The sequence below is a fragment of the Budorcas taxicolor genome, chromosome 8 (genome assembly GCF_023091745.1).
Source record: "Budorcas taxicolor isolate Tak-1 chromosome 8, Takin1.1, whole genome shotgun sequence".
Taxonomy (NCBI): domain Eukaryota; kingdom Metazoa; phylum Chordata; class Mammalia; order Artiodactyla; family Bovidae; genus Budorcas; species Budorcas taxicolor.
The window spans coordinates 20,185,917-20,201,114 of NC_068917.1; the positions used below are offsets into that span (position 1 = coordinate 20,185,917).

Consider the following 15,198-nt stretch of genomic DNA (forward strand, 5'->3'; position numbering starts at 1 on the left):
TCAAGAAGGTCAAGCTGTTAGAGAGGGTAGCTGTTATTGTGTATTCCAAAGCCACATGCAAAATTTGAAGACATTATCTACATTTTTCAGAGATACATTCATCCCTGTTCTTGTTTGGTTCCATGTACATACAAACCAAGAGCTGTCAGGAGTATCTTCACAACATTTGGGTAAAAAGGAACTGTTACATATTTGGACCTACTTTCAGGGGCTTTTCATTCCAGCCCCTGCTCTGCTGAAGAATAAATGGTGCGGCAGCAGTGTTACTTTCGCCTATCCTGCTGTGGATGACGAGCTTTTGGACAAATGCAGTTTCCTGGTCACTGTTTCTGCTGCATGAAGTTCAGCAGATGGCAGAAATATGGAACATTACACAGTACGTAAAACACTGCAACACAGTTAAAAGAGATTCCAGTTTTAAGCCCTCAATTCATACTGGTACCCGAGGTACAGGAAAACAGAATATTTCTGGGAGATGTTTCTAATCTTGTGAGCTTGTGATACATCTGGTTGAATATACTCACCAACTGCTGTCTGCATATTGCCAACACATTAGAGGATGATAAAGGGTTTTCTTGAAAGTATAATAGAGATGGTTGGTAATACTTATGAGACACATTCCTAGACAAAAAGTGGGTAGGCAAGACATTTATTCACTTACTATATGATCTCAGTATAGCATGTGCCTACAATATAAATGGTAAACTCACAACTGATCAAAACTAGAACTTTTTACAATGTGCAAGACAGGTGGGGATGTTAATCTCCTATGATACATGTCACATGTCTCCCAAATATAAAGACAAGCTTCCTGTTTTAATTTCTTAACAAACACATTGATGTTATCCGAGAAACTAAAACCTATTAGCTTATCAAATTAATACTTCCTAACATTCTTAGGCTTCTAAGGAATGAGATTTAAGTCGGTTTTTCAGTGTCTACATTTAGGACTGATTTGTTGGCTCTGGAAACACATGAAAAAGTTATCAAATTAACAAAGGAATCAGGATGGCTTCTACAGGTGAGGGGGAATATTTAGAGATAGAAAAAGCTCTTTACATCACTTAGGTTAACATTTAAGAGACCTAAATCCATGTCCTGTTAGAACTCATACCTTTCCCCTACTTTTTCTCACCTGTACCAACAGGTTTACTAATAGTATTTTCTTCTACACAGTGAAACATCTTAGAGCATCCAATATATAGGTAAATATTTAAAAAAATACCTAGGACAATAATGAGTTATGAACTACAGTGATTGTACTCACACCTTCCCATAAAGTCCATGTTTTTAGAAAAATATATTATTGTATATGAAACCACAAACAAGCATTCTGATTCCAGCACATTCTTACTCAAAATAGTATATACAGTCCTAGTCAGAGGGTGCTACAGATTCACACTTGGGTCTTACAGTCAAAGTCCCAGGCAAGCGACAATCTATATACATGTCCATTTTCTGTCACCTCTCTTGGCAGAGGCTTGCTTGCTGAGCATCAAGGTATGAAGGGTCTCTCACGCCGGTGAAGGGGAAACAGAATATACAGATGAAAGTGGTCGGTCCTAGGCCGCTTCTTCTGCAGAACAGTCGATTCCCGCGTAGGTGAACTTCTCATAAAGTGTGGTGTTCACATAGGTCTAGGAGAACAAGAGTGGTTCAGAGACACAAGCTGGCTCAGTCCTGCCTCCACTGGGAGCAGTTACGGTCATACCCCGGTTTCCTTAGCTTGTCTCAGCTCAAATACAGATGCTGTGCGCTCAGTCGTGTCTGACTCTTAGTGACTCCGTGCACTGTAGCCCACCAGGCTCCTCTGACCATGAGATTTTCCAGGCAAGAATAGTGGAGTGGGTTGCCATTTCCTACTTTAGGGGAGTTTTCCTCACCCAGGGATGGAGTCCCCACTCAGGGACTGAACCTGCCTCTCCTGCACCTCCTGTATTATTGGCAGGTGGATTCTTTAGCACCACCGGCTGCTGCTGCTAAGTCACTTCAGTTGTGTCCAACTTTGTGCGACCCTATGGACCGCTGCCCATCCGGCTCCTCTGTCCATGGGATGGTCCAGACAAGAATACTGGAGTGGGTTGCCATGCCCTCCTCCACAAGCCCCCAAATACTGGCAGGGATATTTCTCTATCCTCATTCCCTCTGTTGTATTTAACCACTTTCTTCCTGAAGAGCATCCCTTGACTTCTGCAAGGAAGATTGCTTCCTCTCACTTTTTTAGCCTCCCGGCTTCTCTGTCCCATGGTCTCTCACTGGTCCCTTCTGACATGCACCACAGCCTCCCAGACCCCTTCCTCTGTCTGCTGCTCTTCACATCTCCTGCTGTGAGATCTCACCCACATCTCTGGTTTCATTACCAACTGGGTTTTGATGACTTCCAGCATCTTCCATGGCTTCCAAATTCCCTAACCTAGATTTACCTTTTGGATCTCAGATCTATCTACTACAAGTTTTTACAGAATTCCTGACCCTCCCCGTAGTAACCTGAAGACCGCATTCTTGTCACTCTCCCATTTGTCCTTGGGCAAGTCACTTTCTCCTTTCTAAGTATGCTCCTTCATCTACAGAATGAAAGGGTCAGGCTGTATGACAGATTTAAGATCCCGTCCAGCTCAGACAAGCCAGTTCTGTACGTTGTTCTACAGTGTCTGACTATATCCTATATAGGAATCTGGTTTCCTCCAAAATTGTAACTTTCTCAAAGTTGAGTCCACATCTTTTATGGCCCTGTAGCACCTCAGGTTGGTTCAAAAGAACCTGCTGACCTGTATCCACTGTTAACCACAATGGACACATGAGGAATTCCAATGAAAGAACCCATGCCTTGAGTTCCATACTCACCTTTCGTTCTTCTAACATCCTGTTTAAGGACACCAGGATCTGGGCAAATGAGGGCCTTTCATAAGGCTTCTCCCGCCAGCACTGTCTCATGAGATCATACCTTTGAAAACAGAGTGAGAGTGTTTAGTCTCCCACTGTGCTTTAGTCCTGGGCACAGCCAGGTGCAGGGTTGGGAATAAAAGAGAATGTAGCCACACAATGCATGGTCATCTCACTTAGCCAGCAGAAGACAGAAGTACTACAGCTAGGAAGGTTCTAGGAGGCCTCCCGCCTCCCCACCCATGTCTCTTTTCTTCTCCCAGTGGATCTAGTGCCCACTTTGGGTACCATTCCCAAGAGATCTTGGTCTCAGCTATCCTGATCATCTGGGAAGAACAGAGTTGTGTGTCTAGGGTAGGCTTTCCCTCAGAATATTACATCTCTCAAAATGTCAGTGTTTCATTTCTAAAAACTGGCTCTGTGCGCAAATAAATTTGCAAAACGCTACCTATAGTGCGTCCCTCTTAGTGACTGACTTTGTGAAATCTTGAAGTCATTCTATTAAAAACCAACAACCTTTTAAACGAGGTTTAACATAGAAGCTTCCCAAACATAACTGATCACAGTACTCTTTCCCCTTGTGTTATTTATGTCTCACACATTCCACAGACACAGTTTACAAAGTGCTAGTCTAAGGTCTTTCTCCAGTGTGGCCAGAACTACCTGTATTGTTAAAACGTGGATTCCTGGGACCCACTCCAGATTTAGAGAGTCATCATGTCTGAGAGTGGGGCTCAAGATTTCACATGCCTAACAGGGTGGTTCCTCACTGGGAACCACAGTGCACAGAAGGCTCTCAGCTATCAGCCTGGGGTGGTAGAGATTCTAGAAGAGTTTCTACTTTAACATAAGTTTCATAAGTGAGTTAAAGCAGTGAAAACATCACTCCTTAAAGGTGGGATTCAGGGACTTGGTCCAGTGATGGCTTGAGTACATTCAGGTTTTCCCAGGATGGTCTAGGTTTATATTTCTTGTACCACAGCATAATAGCACCCTCATCCACTCTTAGAAGTGGCTTGGTTTGGACAATAAATTCCTTGTTCAACCTAGAGCCTTGCACTCTTCATATTATGTCATTTAGGCAGCAACGACCTCAGCTGGTTCTGGGAATGGCAGCATCACTAGAGAATCATTCTTTCCAGGAATAAGAATATTTATTCCTGGAAAATAAGGCTTGTAGAAGCAAGATTTTATAAAGAACAGTTTATCTTCTTTGGTGTAACTGCTCTGACATTTCTACCCTCAAAGTTCCATACATTTATTCATGCATAATTTCATGTATTCATAAATTATTCATACAAATCTTTTCTGTATTTGTTGCCCTTTCTCATTTCAACTTTAAGATTCAGCCAAGAATCACCACCTTAAATTCCTCCTGAATTTCTATGCCTGGAAAACTCTCTATTTCCTGCCCATTGCCTAACAGTCTTAGTTTCAAGGTTCTGAAACCTTGAACTCAAAAATCTTGTTTGAGTTTTCTGAGGGAAATGCCCCCCTACACGCATAACACAGACTCTTGTTTCTGACTGTTTTGGATGTGTGTGTGTACACATACATACATATTTGTATGTATCAGATAGCTGCTTCATTACAGTCAGTTCAGGAAACATACAGAGGGGAGGTTAGGGTAGAATGGCCCTGGGGGGAGGCCTGACTTACACCTCGTCGTCACAGTTTAGTGGCTTCTCCAGTCTGTAGCCCTGGGGCAGCTTCTCGTAGAGTTCTGCACACGTCATCCCACAGTAAGGGGTGCCGCCTGGAAGATAGGAAACGGTGCACCCTGAGCCCCCCTTGGATGCAGAAGGCACTGTCTCCTGCCCTGGGGCCCTACAGCCAAGGGACTGGGAGGAAGAGGGGGGTGAGTCAAGCGACGATAAGCACCCAGAGTCGTCATCCCCTGGGGCAAACCCAGCGCACGTCACAGCTAGACTTGGCTACAGACAGTGCTCCCGTGCAGTCGCTGCTTCCTTACGGCGCCTTGCTCGTCCCCAAGTCTGTCTACACACAGCGTGTCTCTTGACATGGTACCAATGTACCAATGACATGGATCTTTTTCCCAATTGGAAATCTGTATTTACATAATGCAATTCCTGTTTTATCTACCATAGTTACTGTCCCAATGGTAACTATAAAAGCAATATACGTTTATTGTGGAAAGTACAAAAAATAATGAAAAAACTACTTTGAAAAAATCCTGTGTAGTCTTTCCAGTTTTTTTATGTGTGATATTTATAAAACTGGAATTATGGCAAATGTGAAATTTTTCTGCTTTTTGGCATGTACATTTTCACATGGTATTAAATGGCTTTTGACATATATCCAGACAAAAGTATATTTCAAAAAGATACATGCATCCCTTTGTTCATAGCAGCACTATTTACAATAGCCAAGTCATAGAAACAATCTAAATGTCCATGAATGGATAAAAGAAGATGTGGTACACACACACACACACACACACACACACACACACACACACACACACACACAGAGGAATATTACTCAGCCATCAAAAAGAATGAAATAATTCCATTTGTGACACTATGGATGGACTTAGAGATTATCATACTAAGTGAAAGAAGTCAAAAAGAGAAAGACATTTGCCATATTACTTACATGCAATCTAAAATATGACAAATGAACTTATCTACAAAACAGAAGCAGACTCATAGAGGACCAACTTGTGATTGCCAAGGGGGAAAAGTGGCAGAGAAGAAATGGAAACTCGGAATTAGCAGAAACAAACTATTACATATAGGATGGATAAACCACAAGGTTCTGCTGTATAGCACTGGGAACTATATTTCATATCTTGTGATGAACCATAATGGAAATGAATATGGAAAATTATATCCACACATACATAAAACTGAGTCACCTTTGTATAGCAGAAATTAACTAAATCAACTATACTTTAATAAAATTTAAAAATAAATGGCCTTTGAAAATGTGACTTTTCATAGCAACACAATATACTGTCTTAAAGTTGCAGAAGAAAACTTATGACGGCTTTATGACATCTGTGCACACGTGGAGACAACTTAGAATGAAGTTCTTGGCCACCAGGTCATCAGTGTTAAATGTGACATTAGACACTGGGCTTTCATAAAGAGAGCCATGGGGATAAACACACTCATGCAGGAAACCTGCAAGGTTCTTTTCCCAAGTGGCATCTGTCGGCACCGAATGCAAATGTTACCCATGAAAGTAGATGGTGAGGAGCACGGGGGCGCCCACTCCCTTTGCGCAGAGCTTCACCTGGTAGGTGGACAAGGATACTCACCTAAGCTAACAATCTCCCATAGTAACACGCCATAGGACCATCTGCAGAAGGGATGAAAGAGAAAACTAATCAGCACACGCGTTGGCCAGTCAACGTTCTGCCCCCAAAGCTGGGGCGACTGACTCTAGGTCAGAAGAGGGAAAGTCCCACGTCTTTTTCCTAGGATTGGGTCTTGCACAGAGTGTGCGTCTATCTCCCCTTTGGCCAATGGAAGGATTGTAACAGGGGAACACTGTTAATACTGGCAGAGCCCCGACTTGTTCTAGGTAGAGAATGCAGGCTGACACTACAGAAAGCAGGGGGTTCTAGGCCAGACAGATTTGCATCAGATCTCATCTCTGCCACCGGGTACTCATGTGACATGGGACAAATGACTAGAACTGCTGAGGCCTCCGACTGTATTCTTCCAAAAGTGAGGACACCCATCTTTGCCTCATGCAGAGATGACATGAGATAACATAAAGGCACACAGTGAGAACACAGTCATCGCCCGACCTCTCCCCATCCCCAGGCATAACAGCTCTCCCCTCAACACCCCACCCCCTCGAATAAGTCAACTCAACCCTCTGGGCCTGTTCTTCCTCCTGAAAATAGGGAATGTGGGCAAGAGGGCTCAGGTCTCAATCGCAAACCGTCCTCCCCTGCCACCAGCCTGAGACTCGTCACGCAGGCTGCAGGGGAGATGGGCCCCACCGACCACCTTCTGTGGGGCTTCCCAGGTGGCACTAGTGGTAAAGAACCTGCCTGCCAGTGCAGGAGACATGAAAGTTGTGAGCTCAATCCCTGGGTCGGGAAGATCCCCTGGAGCAGGGCATGGCAATCCACTCCAGTACTCTTGCCTAGAGAATTCCATGGACAGAGCAGCCAGGTGGGCTGCAGCCCGTCGGGTTGCACAGAGTCGGACACGACTGAAGTGACTTAGCATGTGTGACTGCCTTCTGTCCCTGCCACCTCTGACCCCCAGCAGCTACTCTGGGCCACCTCCTCGGATCTAGGTCCTTGTGCCGAAGTCAGTCTGGGCAATGGACTCACAGGAAGGCCAGAATGCCTCTGACTCCTCAGGAAATAAAGAATTAACCACCTGAAGTCACTCCCCGGCGTGCAGAAATAAACCCAAAGCCTGCCATCAGGGGAAATAATTTCCTCTGTGGCTTTGTTCACTCTGTTAATTTATTTCCTGGGCTTAGTGATTAGCTTTATTCCACAGAGGGATGCAATATTCCTGGTTCTCTTCAAAACCTTTGTCAAATGGATATTTTTCTGGGTCCAAAAAAAAAAAAAACAAAAAACCCCTCAGCAGTGAGAGGCTTACTCACACGTCACTGTTGGTCGTATACACGCTGTAATTTAGTGACTCGATCGCCATCCAGCGCACGGGGAGTCTTCCCTGGAGAATACAATGAAAGAGGCTGCTGAGGCTCAACAGGGGCCCCTTCCCAAGGCTTGCCGGTGGCCTGAAGCTGGGGGGAGCTCACCCCAGTTCTCAGGGAGGTCCCCAGACAGAAGGCATGGCAGAGTCAGGGGATATTTTTGCACGTCCCACCCACAAGTCTGCTTTTAAGTTCAAAGCCCTGCAAATTATGTAAGTCCCACTTACCTCAAGGGGTCACTACCATAGCTTCATGTAAAGAAAAATAACAATGTGTGTGTATGTGTGTGTCCTTTCAGTGGTCATGCAATTATTCACTTCGTGGCTGTCAGAGGTGCTCAGAGGTTTGAAAAGAGAGATGGGCATAGGAACCGAGGATTAGGCCATAATGTGGGAAAGGCTGAGGTGGTGGGAGGAGACCAAATGCCTGGAGGAGAGGCTGGGAGGGTTTCCAGGGGAGGGGACACACGAGTTCAGTTCTAGAAGATGTGTAGGTACCACCAGGTGGATGGGGGAGGAAAGAGCATTTCAGACCAAAGGGCAGAGGGTGCATGTGGGTCAGCGAGGAGGTGGTGACTTCTCCCAGTGCAGACCAGGGAAGTCCCTCACGTCTACATGCTGTGTTCTCTTCAACATCTGCTCCCTTCCATGTCCTCGCCTCCATCGCCCACCTGTCACTCTCTCTTCTCCTTCACCCTAGGGGATGGGAGGAGTTGTCTGCATTTCCTGTTTGGTCCTTGCTCTCATTTACTCCCGCTTGCTGGCCTCTGACCCCGTATTTCCTAGTTATTCATTTCCATGCGCCCTTTTCCATTCTTCGTGTGACTGCTTTGATCTGTGCACCTCTGTCTGTCCCTGCTGCCGTCACCTTGGTTCAGGCCACCACCATCTCCACCTGCCTGCTGACAACCACCTCTCCGCTCATCTCCCTGCCTCTGGTTCCACTCCCTACTGACCTGTTCTCTGTACCACAATCACTCTAAATGGCAAACCCAAACATGTGGTTCCTGTCCTTAAAATTCTGTAATATCACTCTTGTTACAACATCCCCATTCCTTAGCTGAATCCCCAAAAGCTGGCATCCAGAGCTTTCAAGACCTTATCCCCACTTCCTCTTCCAGCCTTGAGTTTTAACTCTTCCTCTTTCTTGCATCACCATCTAGCCGTATTGACTTTCTTTTTTTCACATTGCCTTTCTTATTTCCCCAAAGTTCCGTGCTTTCCTCTGCCTCTCAGTTCTTATATATACACTGCATCCACCAGGTCCTGCACTTCATTCTCACGTCTCCAGTATCTATGTCACATTTACTGGAAAGCTTCACTGTGCTTCCTCTGAGCTCCGGAGGGACCTGCACTTTCCTCCTTCTCAGCCTTATCCACCATTACAATTGTTTGTTATGTGTCTCTGAGCTCTTTGAGGGAGAACACTGTGTCTTAATATTATCCCCAAGCCCAGAACAAGCGTGAAACATTGTGGTAATAAATAAATCCACGCTGAGGGGATCAATAGATTAATCAATGGTAGTAAAACCCCAGATCACTTAAGTACATCATTTTGCAACACTTCCAGTACTAGAATCGCCCTGGGAGGAAGTAAAAAACTAATGCAGGATGCCCTCTCCACAATAACTGAATCAAAATATCTAAGTGGTAGGACTTAGCATCTGTCTTTTAAAAAGTTTCCCAGAGAATCTAGGTTCAATAGGAATTGACAATCTCTGACTTCCATAGTAAGCCAGAGAAAGTAGCCACTCTGCCCTCTGTGGGTAATGTGCTACATTGCGCCCTTCTTGCTGGGAGCTTGCTTCTCTCCAATCCCTTCTCTCTTCTTCCCCTACCTTCACCATGTCCTTTCCCCGCCCAGACACCATGCTGCTACTGAACGCTTTGCCCTTCCACTGGGAGATACACTAGAGCCCTAACCAGTGCTCCACCCCTCTAAGCATTTCCCTAACACCATAAGATACAGAAATCTCTGACCTTTATGAAATGTCAAGCAAACCAACCTTAGCCTCGGGGTACCGAGGCAAGTAACCAAATTAAACGGGTAGGATTATGGGGCTAAACTGTGCTAACCTCTCCTTCTCATCCCCACAGGGGTTCCCAGGAGGCACTAGTAGTGACGAACCCACCTGCCAGTGCAGGAGCCATAAGAGACAGGGGTTCAACCCCTGGGTCGGGAAGATCCCCTGGAGGAGGAAATGGCCACTCACTCCAGCTTTCTCGCCTGGGAAACCCCATGGACAGAGGAGCCTGGCGGGCCACAATCCATACGATCACGAAGAGTTAGACACGGCTAAAGCGACTTAGCATGCATGTGGCCCTCCCTCCTCACGGCATCCCATCCCCAAAGTGCCGGAGTGAAGGAAGGCGAGAGACGCTGCGGCGGAAATAAGAGGGTCCCACGTGGCCCAGGAGGAATGCGGAGAGCTGGAGCAGATGGGTGAGCGGTGCGTCCTGCTTCTGTAAGACCAGCCCAGCCACTCACCAGAGAAAGGTCTGCTTTGAGAGGGGCGAATCTGAGAAGTTTAGGGAAAAAACTGTTGCCTGGCAACCAACCTTCGGGGAGTCACTGGAGGCTTCCTGAGGTGCTGATGTCAGTAAGTATCAAGGACCAGGGGCATGGTACTCTCTAAGAACCAAAGGAGGCCCACTTCAAACCCTCATCAAAAAAGGGAGTGGAAAGTTCCAAAACGATTAAGTTCACTGTGATCATAACTATGGAAAAGACTGTATGCCTGTGGAAGGAAAAGAGTAAAAATAAAATAAATTGTGTCAAGGTTGTGAACTGTGGATCATTTCCTCTTGAAAGCACTCGTGAATATTGTTTCTGTGTTATCTTGTCAGTAATTGAAATAAGTATATTTAAAAGAAAGGAAACCTGAGCTTGAGGATAAATGCAGAAGCCTGAGCCTTGCTAGGAGGCAATTTGATATCTACAAAAGTAAAAAAGACTCTCTGTATGTATATGTTACAAGAACTGGAGTCATCCCAAGAAAGCTGAGCCCAAGTAATGCTGGGAGAGCCATGCCATCAGAGAGACCTACCCAACATGTGCAAAGACTACAGGATGCGTCAGCCCCAACACCCTGCATTGCCCAACTGCAGGGAAAGCAGAGGGTGGTGGCATGTTGAAAGCCCAGCACTAATGTCCAGGGATGTGGCATTTCCAGCTTTATGATTCCAGGTGGACAACAAGAGCAGAATGAGGCTCCCCTGGGATCTTTTATTTGAAGGTAAAATTTGGCTACCTGGGAGGCTAGGTATCATTAGGTGAAAGTGGATTTGGTGGGGGCTTGATGAACGAGCAAGCTATGGTTTTTCCAGTGGTCATGTATGGATGTGAGAGTTGGACTATAAAGCAAGCTGAGCGCCTAAGAATTGATGTTTTTGAACTGTGGTGTTGGAGAAGACTCTTGAGAGTCCCTTGGACTGAAAGGAGATCCAACCAGTTCATCCTAAAGGAATCAGTCCTGAATATTCATTGGAAGGACTGCTGCTGAAGCTGAAACTCCAATACTTTGGCCACTTGCTGCGAAGAAGTGACTCATTGGAAAAGACCCTGATGCTGGGAAAGATTGAAGGCAGGAAGAGAAGGGGACGACAGAGGATGAGATGATTGGATGGCATCACCGACTCAAAGGACATGAATTTGAGTAAACTACGGGAGCTGGTGATGGACAGGGAGGCCTGGTATGCTGCCATCCATGGGGTTGCAAAGAGTCGGACACGACAGAGCGACCGAACTGACGAATGAGCAGAGAACATTCAGAAAAGAGGGAACTCCTATACGAGCATTTACAACTTACAAGTTTCTTTCTAGAGCATCCTTGTGACTTAGGAAACCTTGTTGATTCACTTCCTTAATGTTTTAGAAAGTAGGTTAAATGTCTTTTCCCCCGCTCCTATGTTTGCTGTGTAAAAGGGGACTGTGGGAGCTCCCCAGAAGATTCTGAACGAGACCAGACTTGGAGGTCTGTGCTGGATACGGACCCCAGCCCCTCCAGCACGAAGCTTGCATGTTCAACAACTTCACCACATGTGACAGAGGCTTCTTCACTGGTAAAGGCAGACCCTCCAGACATTTTAGGTATCAAAACTGAGAAAGGACGTTTGCTGGGCTGAGGCATTATGAAACGGCAGAAAAGGTCAGAGGCCTCCGTCAGCACAGAAGGATGGAATTCTAAGAGAAGCAACCTCAGGAGAGGGAGGGGTGCCCCCGAAAGGGTCTCATCAACATCTGAACTTACCATCGTCTTTTTCACATACACTTCTTGACCTCGGGATAATCCAAAATCGGCTATCTTGGCTACGTAGTTTTCACCAACTAAAATGTTCCTGGCAGCTAGGTCCCTGTGAATAAACTGAAATTAAAAAAAAAAAAAGGTCATGTGTTTTCAGCATCATATTTGCTTTTTCACTTCATTTTGTTTGCACAAAAAGCAGGAGCTTTGGGAAATCTAGAGGATAGTATGAAAAAGTGTTTTTAAAAAGCTACCAGAATCCAGTTCCCTTCTAGTTCCTCTTCTAAATGCTCAGTGAGTGGATTCTGCCCAACGACCCACAGGTCTTTGGAGGAGCATTACAGGAAGAAGCACCAGGTCATGCACTATTCCAATTACCATGAAAGGCCTCTGCTATGTGTGCTGTGTGGAGTTACTTGAAGCTAATATGAGTGAAAGCACCTCACCCAAATACATATGATGAGATTCACGAGATAAACATACCATTAGCATGGAGCATGAACTTCTATATAAAGAGATAGAATATTAACAGAATAAAATTAGGGAGAGTTTGAGAAGGAATTAAGGCAGAGAGGTGAACTGGGAAAAAAAAATCTAAACTCTGATATCAGAGAGAAGTTTGGAAGAAAGATGCTCAAAGCAAGGTTCGCAGAACAAACCTGTTTTTGGCTCAGGTAGTCCATACCCCGGGCCACATCTGCTGCGAAATGGAGAAGCTGCTGGGAGGAGAGTGTGGAGGCAGTGCTGTTGGCGATGGCAAACGCGGGGTCCGTCTCTAGCACTCGGCTCTTTCGCAGGAAGTCCAGGAGGTTGCCATGGGGGGCATACTCAATGGCCAGGTACAGGTAGCCTGTGGGGCGAGGGAGGAAGCCTCACTATATCAGTAGCCCTAAACCCCGGTGGTATTTCTGAGATGTGCTTTGGTCCTCAGGGACTGCTTATAAAATTCCATTTTATCTTAAAATAACACATCTAGTGGTACCGATACAGGTAATGCTGGGGACAGGAGGAAAACAAGTGACATCATTCCTGCAAAAGAGGGCCATGCCTGCCCTTAGGGTTCCCCTCTCCACTCCTACCAAACAGCAGGCTTCCTGAATGCTTCACCTACTGGGTAACACCAGTAGAATGAAATCAAAACACCTGCTTCCAGATGACCTAGGATAGCTAGTCCACATCACCGTTTATTTTTTATTCTATATTGACTGAGAACCTAATATGAGCCAGACATGTTATTCCAGTATGAATCCAGCTTCTCCTGAGGTTATTTTTTTAAAACAAACAAACAAGTGATTAAATACCCAAAGCAGAAGGACCCACACTAGGTAACTTTCTCTCTCCTGACTTCTGCTCCTTCCTAAAATCCAGACTAAGTCGTTAGATTGTTGAGTGCATCACTGGTCAGCAAAATCTAGTGCCAGGGATTGCAATTTTGCTGACAGAAGCCAGAAATGTCAACCTTTTAGGAAAAAAAATAAAATTTTTCCTAGAGCAAAGTATGGTTCATTGTCTTAGTTTTATTCCAAATAGTTTCCTCCCTTTTCTTTTTTATAATGAGATGTAATCTGCTTTGATAGCAATTATTCATCTTTGGAGCCAAAATGAAAGTATAGTGCTCTATTTTACTATTTTTTTAAAGTGAATTATTTGGTATATACTTTTTATGTCAAATGAATTTAAACTTCAAAGATATTCTAAGAAAGTGAAATTCTAAAAAAAAAAAAAAAAGGCAAGCTTCTAGCACTGAATCCTGTTGTACTATAAGGAAAGATATACCTCAGTTCTGGTATGAAGGTATTTTCTCACTTCACTGAACAATACAATTTTAAAAGTCAACCAATTATGTGACAATAGAGCAAACTTTTAAAAGACATATATTCTGTCACTATAAGTTTTTTTTTTTTAAACATTCATTTACTGCTGTCCCATGCTGATTACTGTTCTCAGGAAATAGCTCAAAAATAAGTGTCATTACTTCATTATGACATTATCTGGCTTTTAGAATTACACCCTTATTGGATCACAGAATGATATATTGTTTGAAGTACCAGTATTTTTAGTTTAATAAATTGAGGAAAAGGAAGTAGTCTCTTTTCCATTGTTGGTATTTGTGCTGCAAAGTCAACAAGAGGTTGTAAAGTTTGCAAATAATTACCATGTGGAGCTTTTGCGTTGGAGTAAATTTTTCCATGGGAAATTAAGAGTAAGCATGGATTTAGAGCTGCAAACCCAGGTAGCATGCAGAGGTAAACCCATAGATTTCTTATTACCTACTCATTCACAGCTAACTCCACACATTACAATAGGAAATACTCAATAAACATTTGAATTAATAATATAATTTGAACTTAAGAGTGTGTGTGACATAGGATAGTTGTAAAGAAAGCTTCAATGTAATTGTACCGGGGATTGTTTTGGATAAAAACAAAGTACTATTAGATATAGGCTTACTATTATTTTTTTAACCTAAGTATCACCAGTCCTTTCACATTACAGTAGATTATTGGCATTCACAGGTTTAACATTTGGAGTATTGGCTACTTGGGTTTGGAGGGAAAATGAAAAGTCAACTAAGAAGAACCAACGTACTTCACTTTCCTGGCGCAGAGTGCAGCCTCCATCCACCTAGTCGTGACTGAGGAAACCTCTGGATTAGCAAAGATGGGAGCATGTAGGAGCTGTGGGTATCTTTGGGCATTACTAATTGAGCTGTATCAGAAGCCAAAAGACTCTCCCTTGGGACCCACCTTCAAAAACATCCCACATCTCAGCACAGTCTATTCATGGGGCCAGACATTCAGACTGAAATTGCAGCTTAAAAAGTAGGTAACCCACTCCAGTGTTCTTGCCTGGAGAATCCCAGGGATGGCGGAGCCCAATGGGCTGCCGTCTGTGGGGTCGCACAGAGTCGGACACGACGGAAGTGACTTAGCAGTAGCAGCAGCAGCAATCTTAGATGACTTATCTTCCCTAACTTCAATATGGAATGTGCCTGATTTTCTTTCTTATTTAAAAAAAACTCTGGCAGGAGAAACAGGAAAAGAGCATCTTACCACGATGTTCACACGCTCCCAAGAGATTGATGATGTTTGGGTGGTGTCCAAGTTTACAAAGAACCTCCAGTTCCCCAGCAAAGTCCCTGTGGTCATCTTTGGAAGCATATTCTGGGAAGAAAGTCAAGAGTCATGACCGTTTTCTGTGATGCCTCGTCAGAAACAACTGTACCCCCTGATCCCCATCACCTTCAAGTACACTCAGCTGTCATTGGGTCTGGAAAACATTAGAGAAATCAAAGAGATGGCTCTATCACAGGGGCTTGGCTGTCCACATTTTGGGCCAATGCTTCTTATGGTTGGGGGCTGTCCTGTGGCAAGGAGGATGTTTAGCTGCCCCTCTGACCTGACCTACTAGTTACCAGT

At 44.5% G+C, this 15,198-nt stretch overlaps 1 protein-coding gene across 2 annotated transcripts in view; it reads right to left on the bottom strand.

The window, feature by feature from the left end:
* Positions 1-633: 633 nt before the first annotated feature.
* TEK (TEK receptor tyrosine kinase) overlaps positions 634-15,198 on the bottom strand; it is a 100,449-nt gene continuing 85,884 nt past the window's right edge. For both annotated transcript variants that reach the window (XM_052644581.1, XM_052644580.1), the window contains 8 exons: positions 14,833-14,943; positions 12,439-12,629; positions 11,786-11,899; positions 7,483-7,553; positions 6,167-6,207; positions 4,543-4,639; positions 2,845-2,944; positions 634-1,637 (listed from right to left, as the gene is read on the bottom strand). In XM_052644581.1, coding sequence (XP_052500541.1) covers positions 1,563-1,637; positions 2,845-2,944; positions 4,543-4,639; positions 6,167-6,207; positions 7,483-7,553; positions 11,786-11,899; positions 12,439-12,629; positions 14,833-14,943 — 800 coding nt within the window. In that variant the 3' untranslated portion in view covers positions 634-1,562. The remainder of the gene's footprint in view (positions 1,638-2,844; positions 2,945-4,542; positions 4,640-6,166; positions 6,208-7,482; positions 7,554-11,785; positions 11,900-12,438; positions 12,630-14,832; positions 14,944-15,198) is intronic.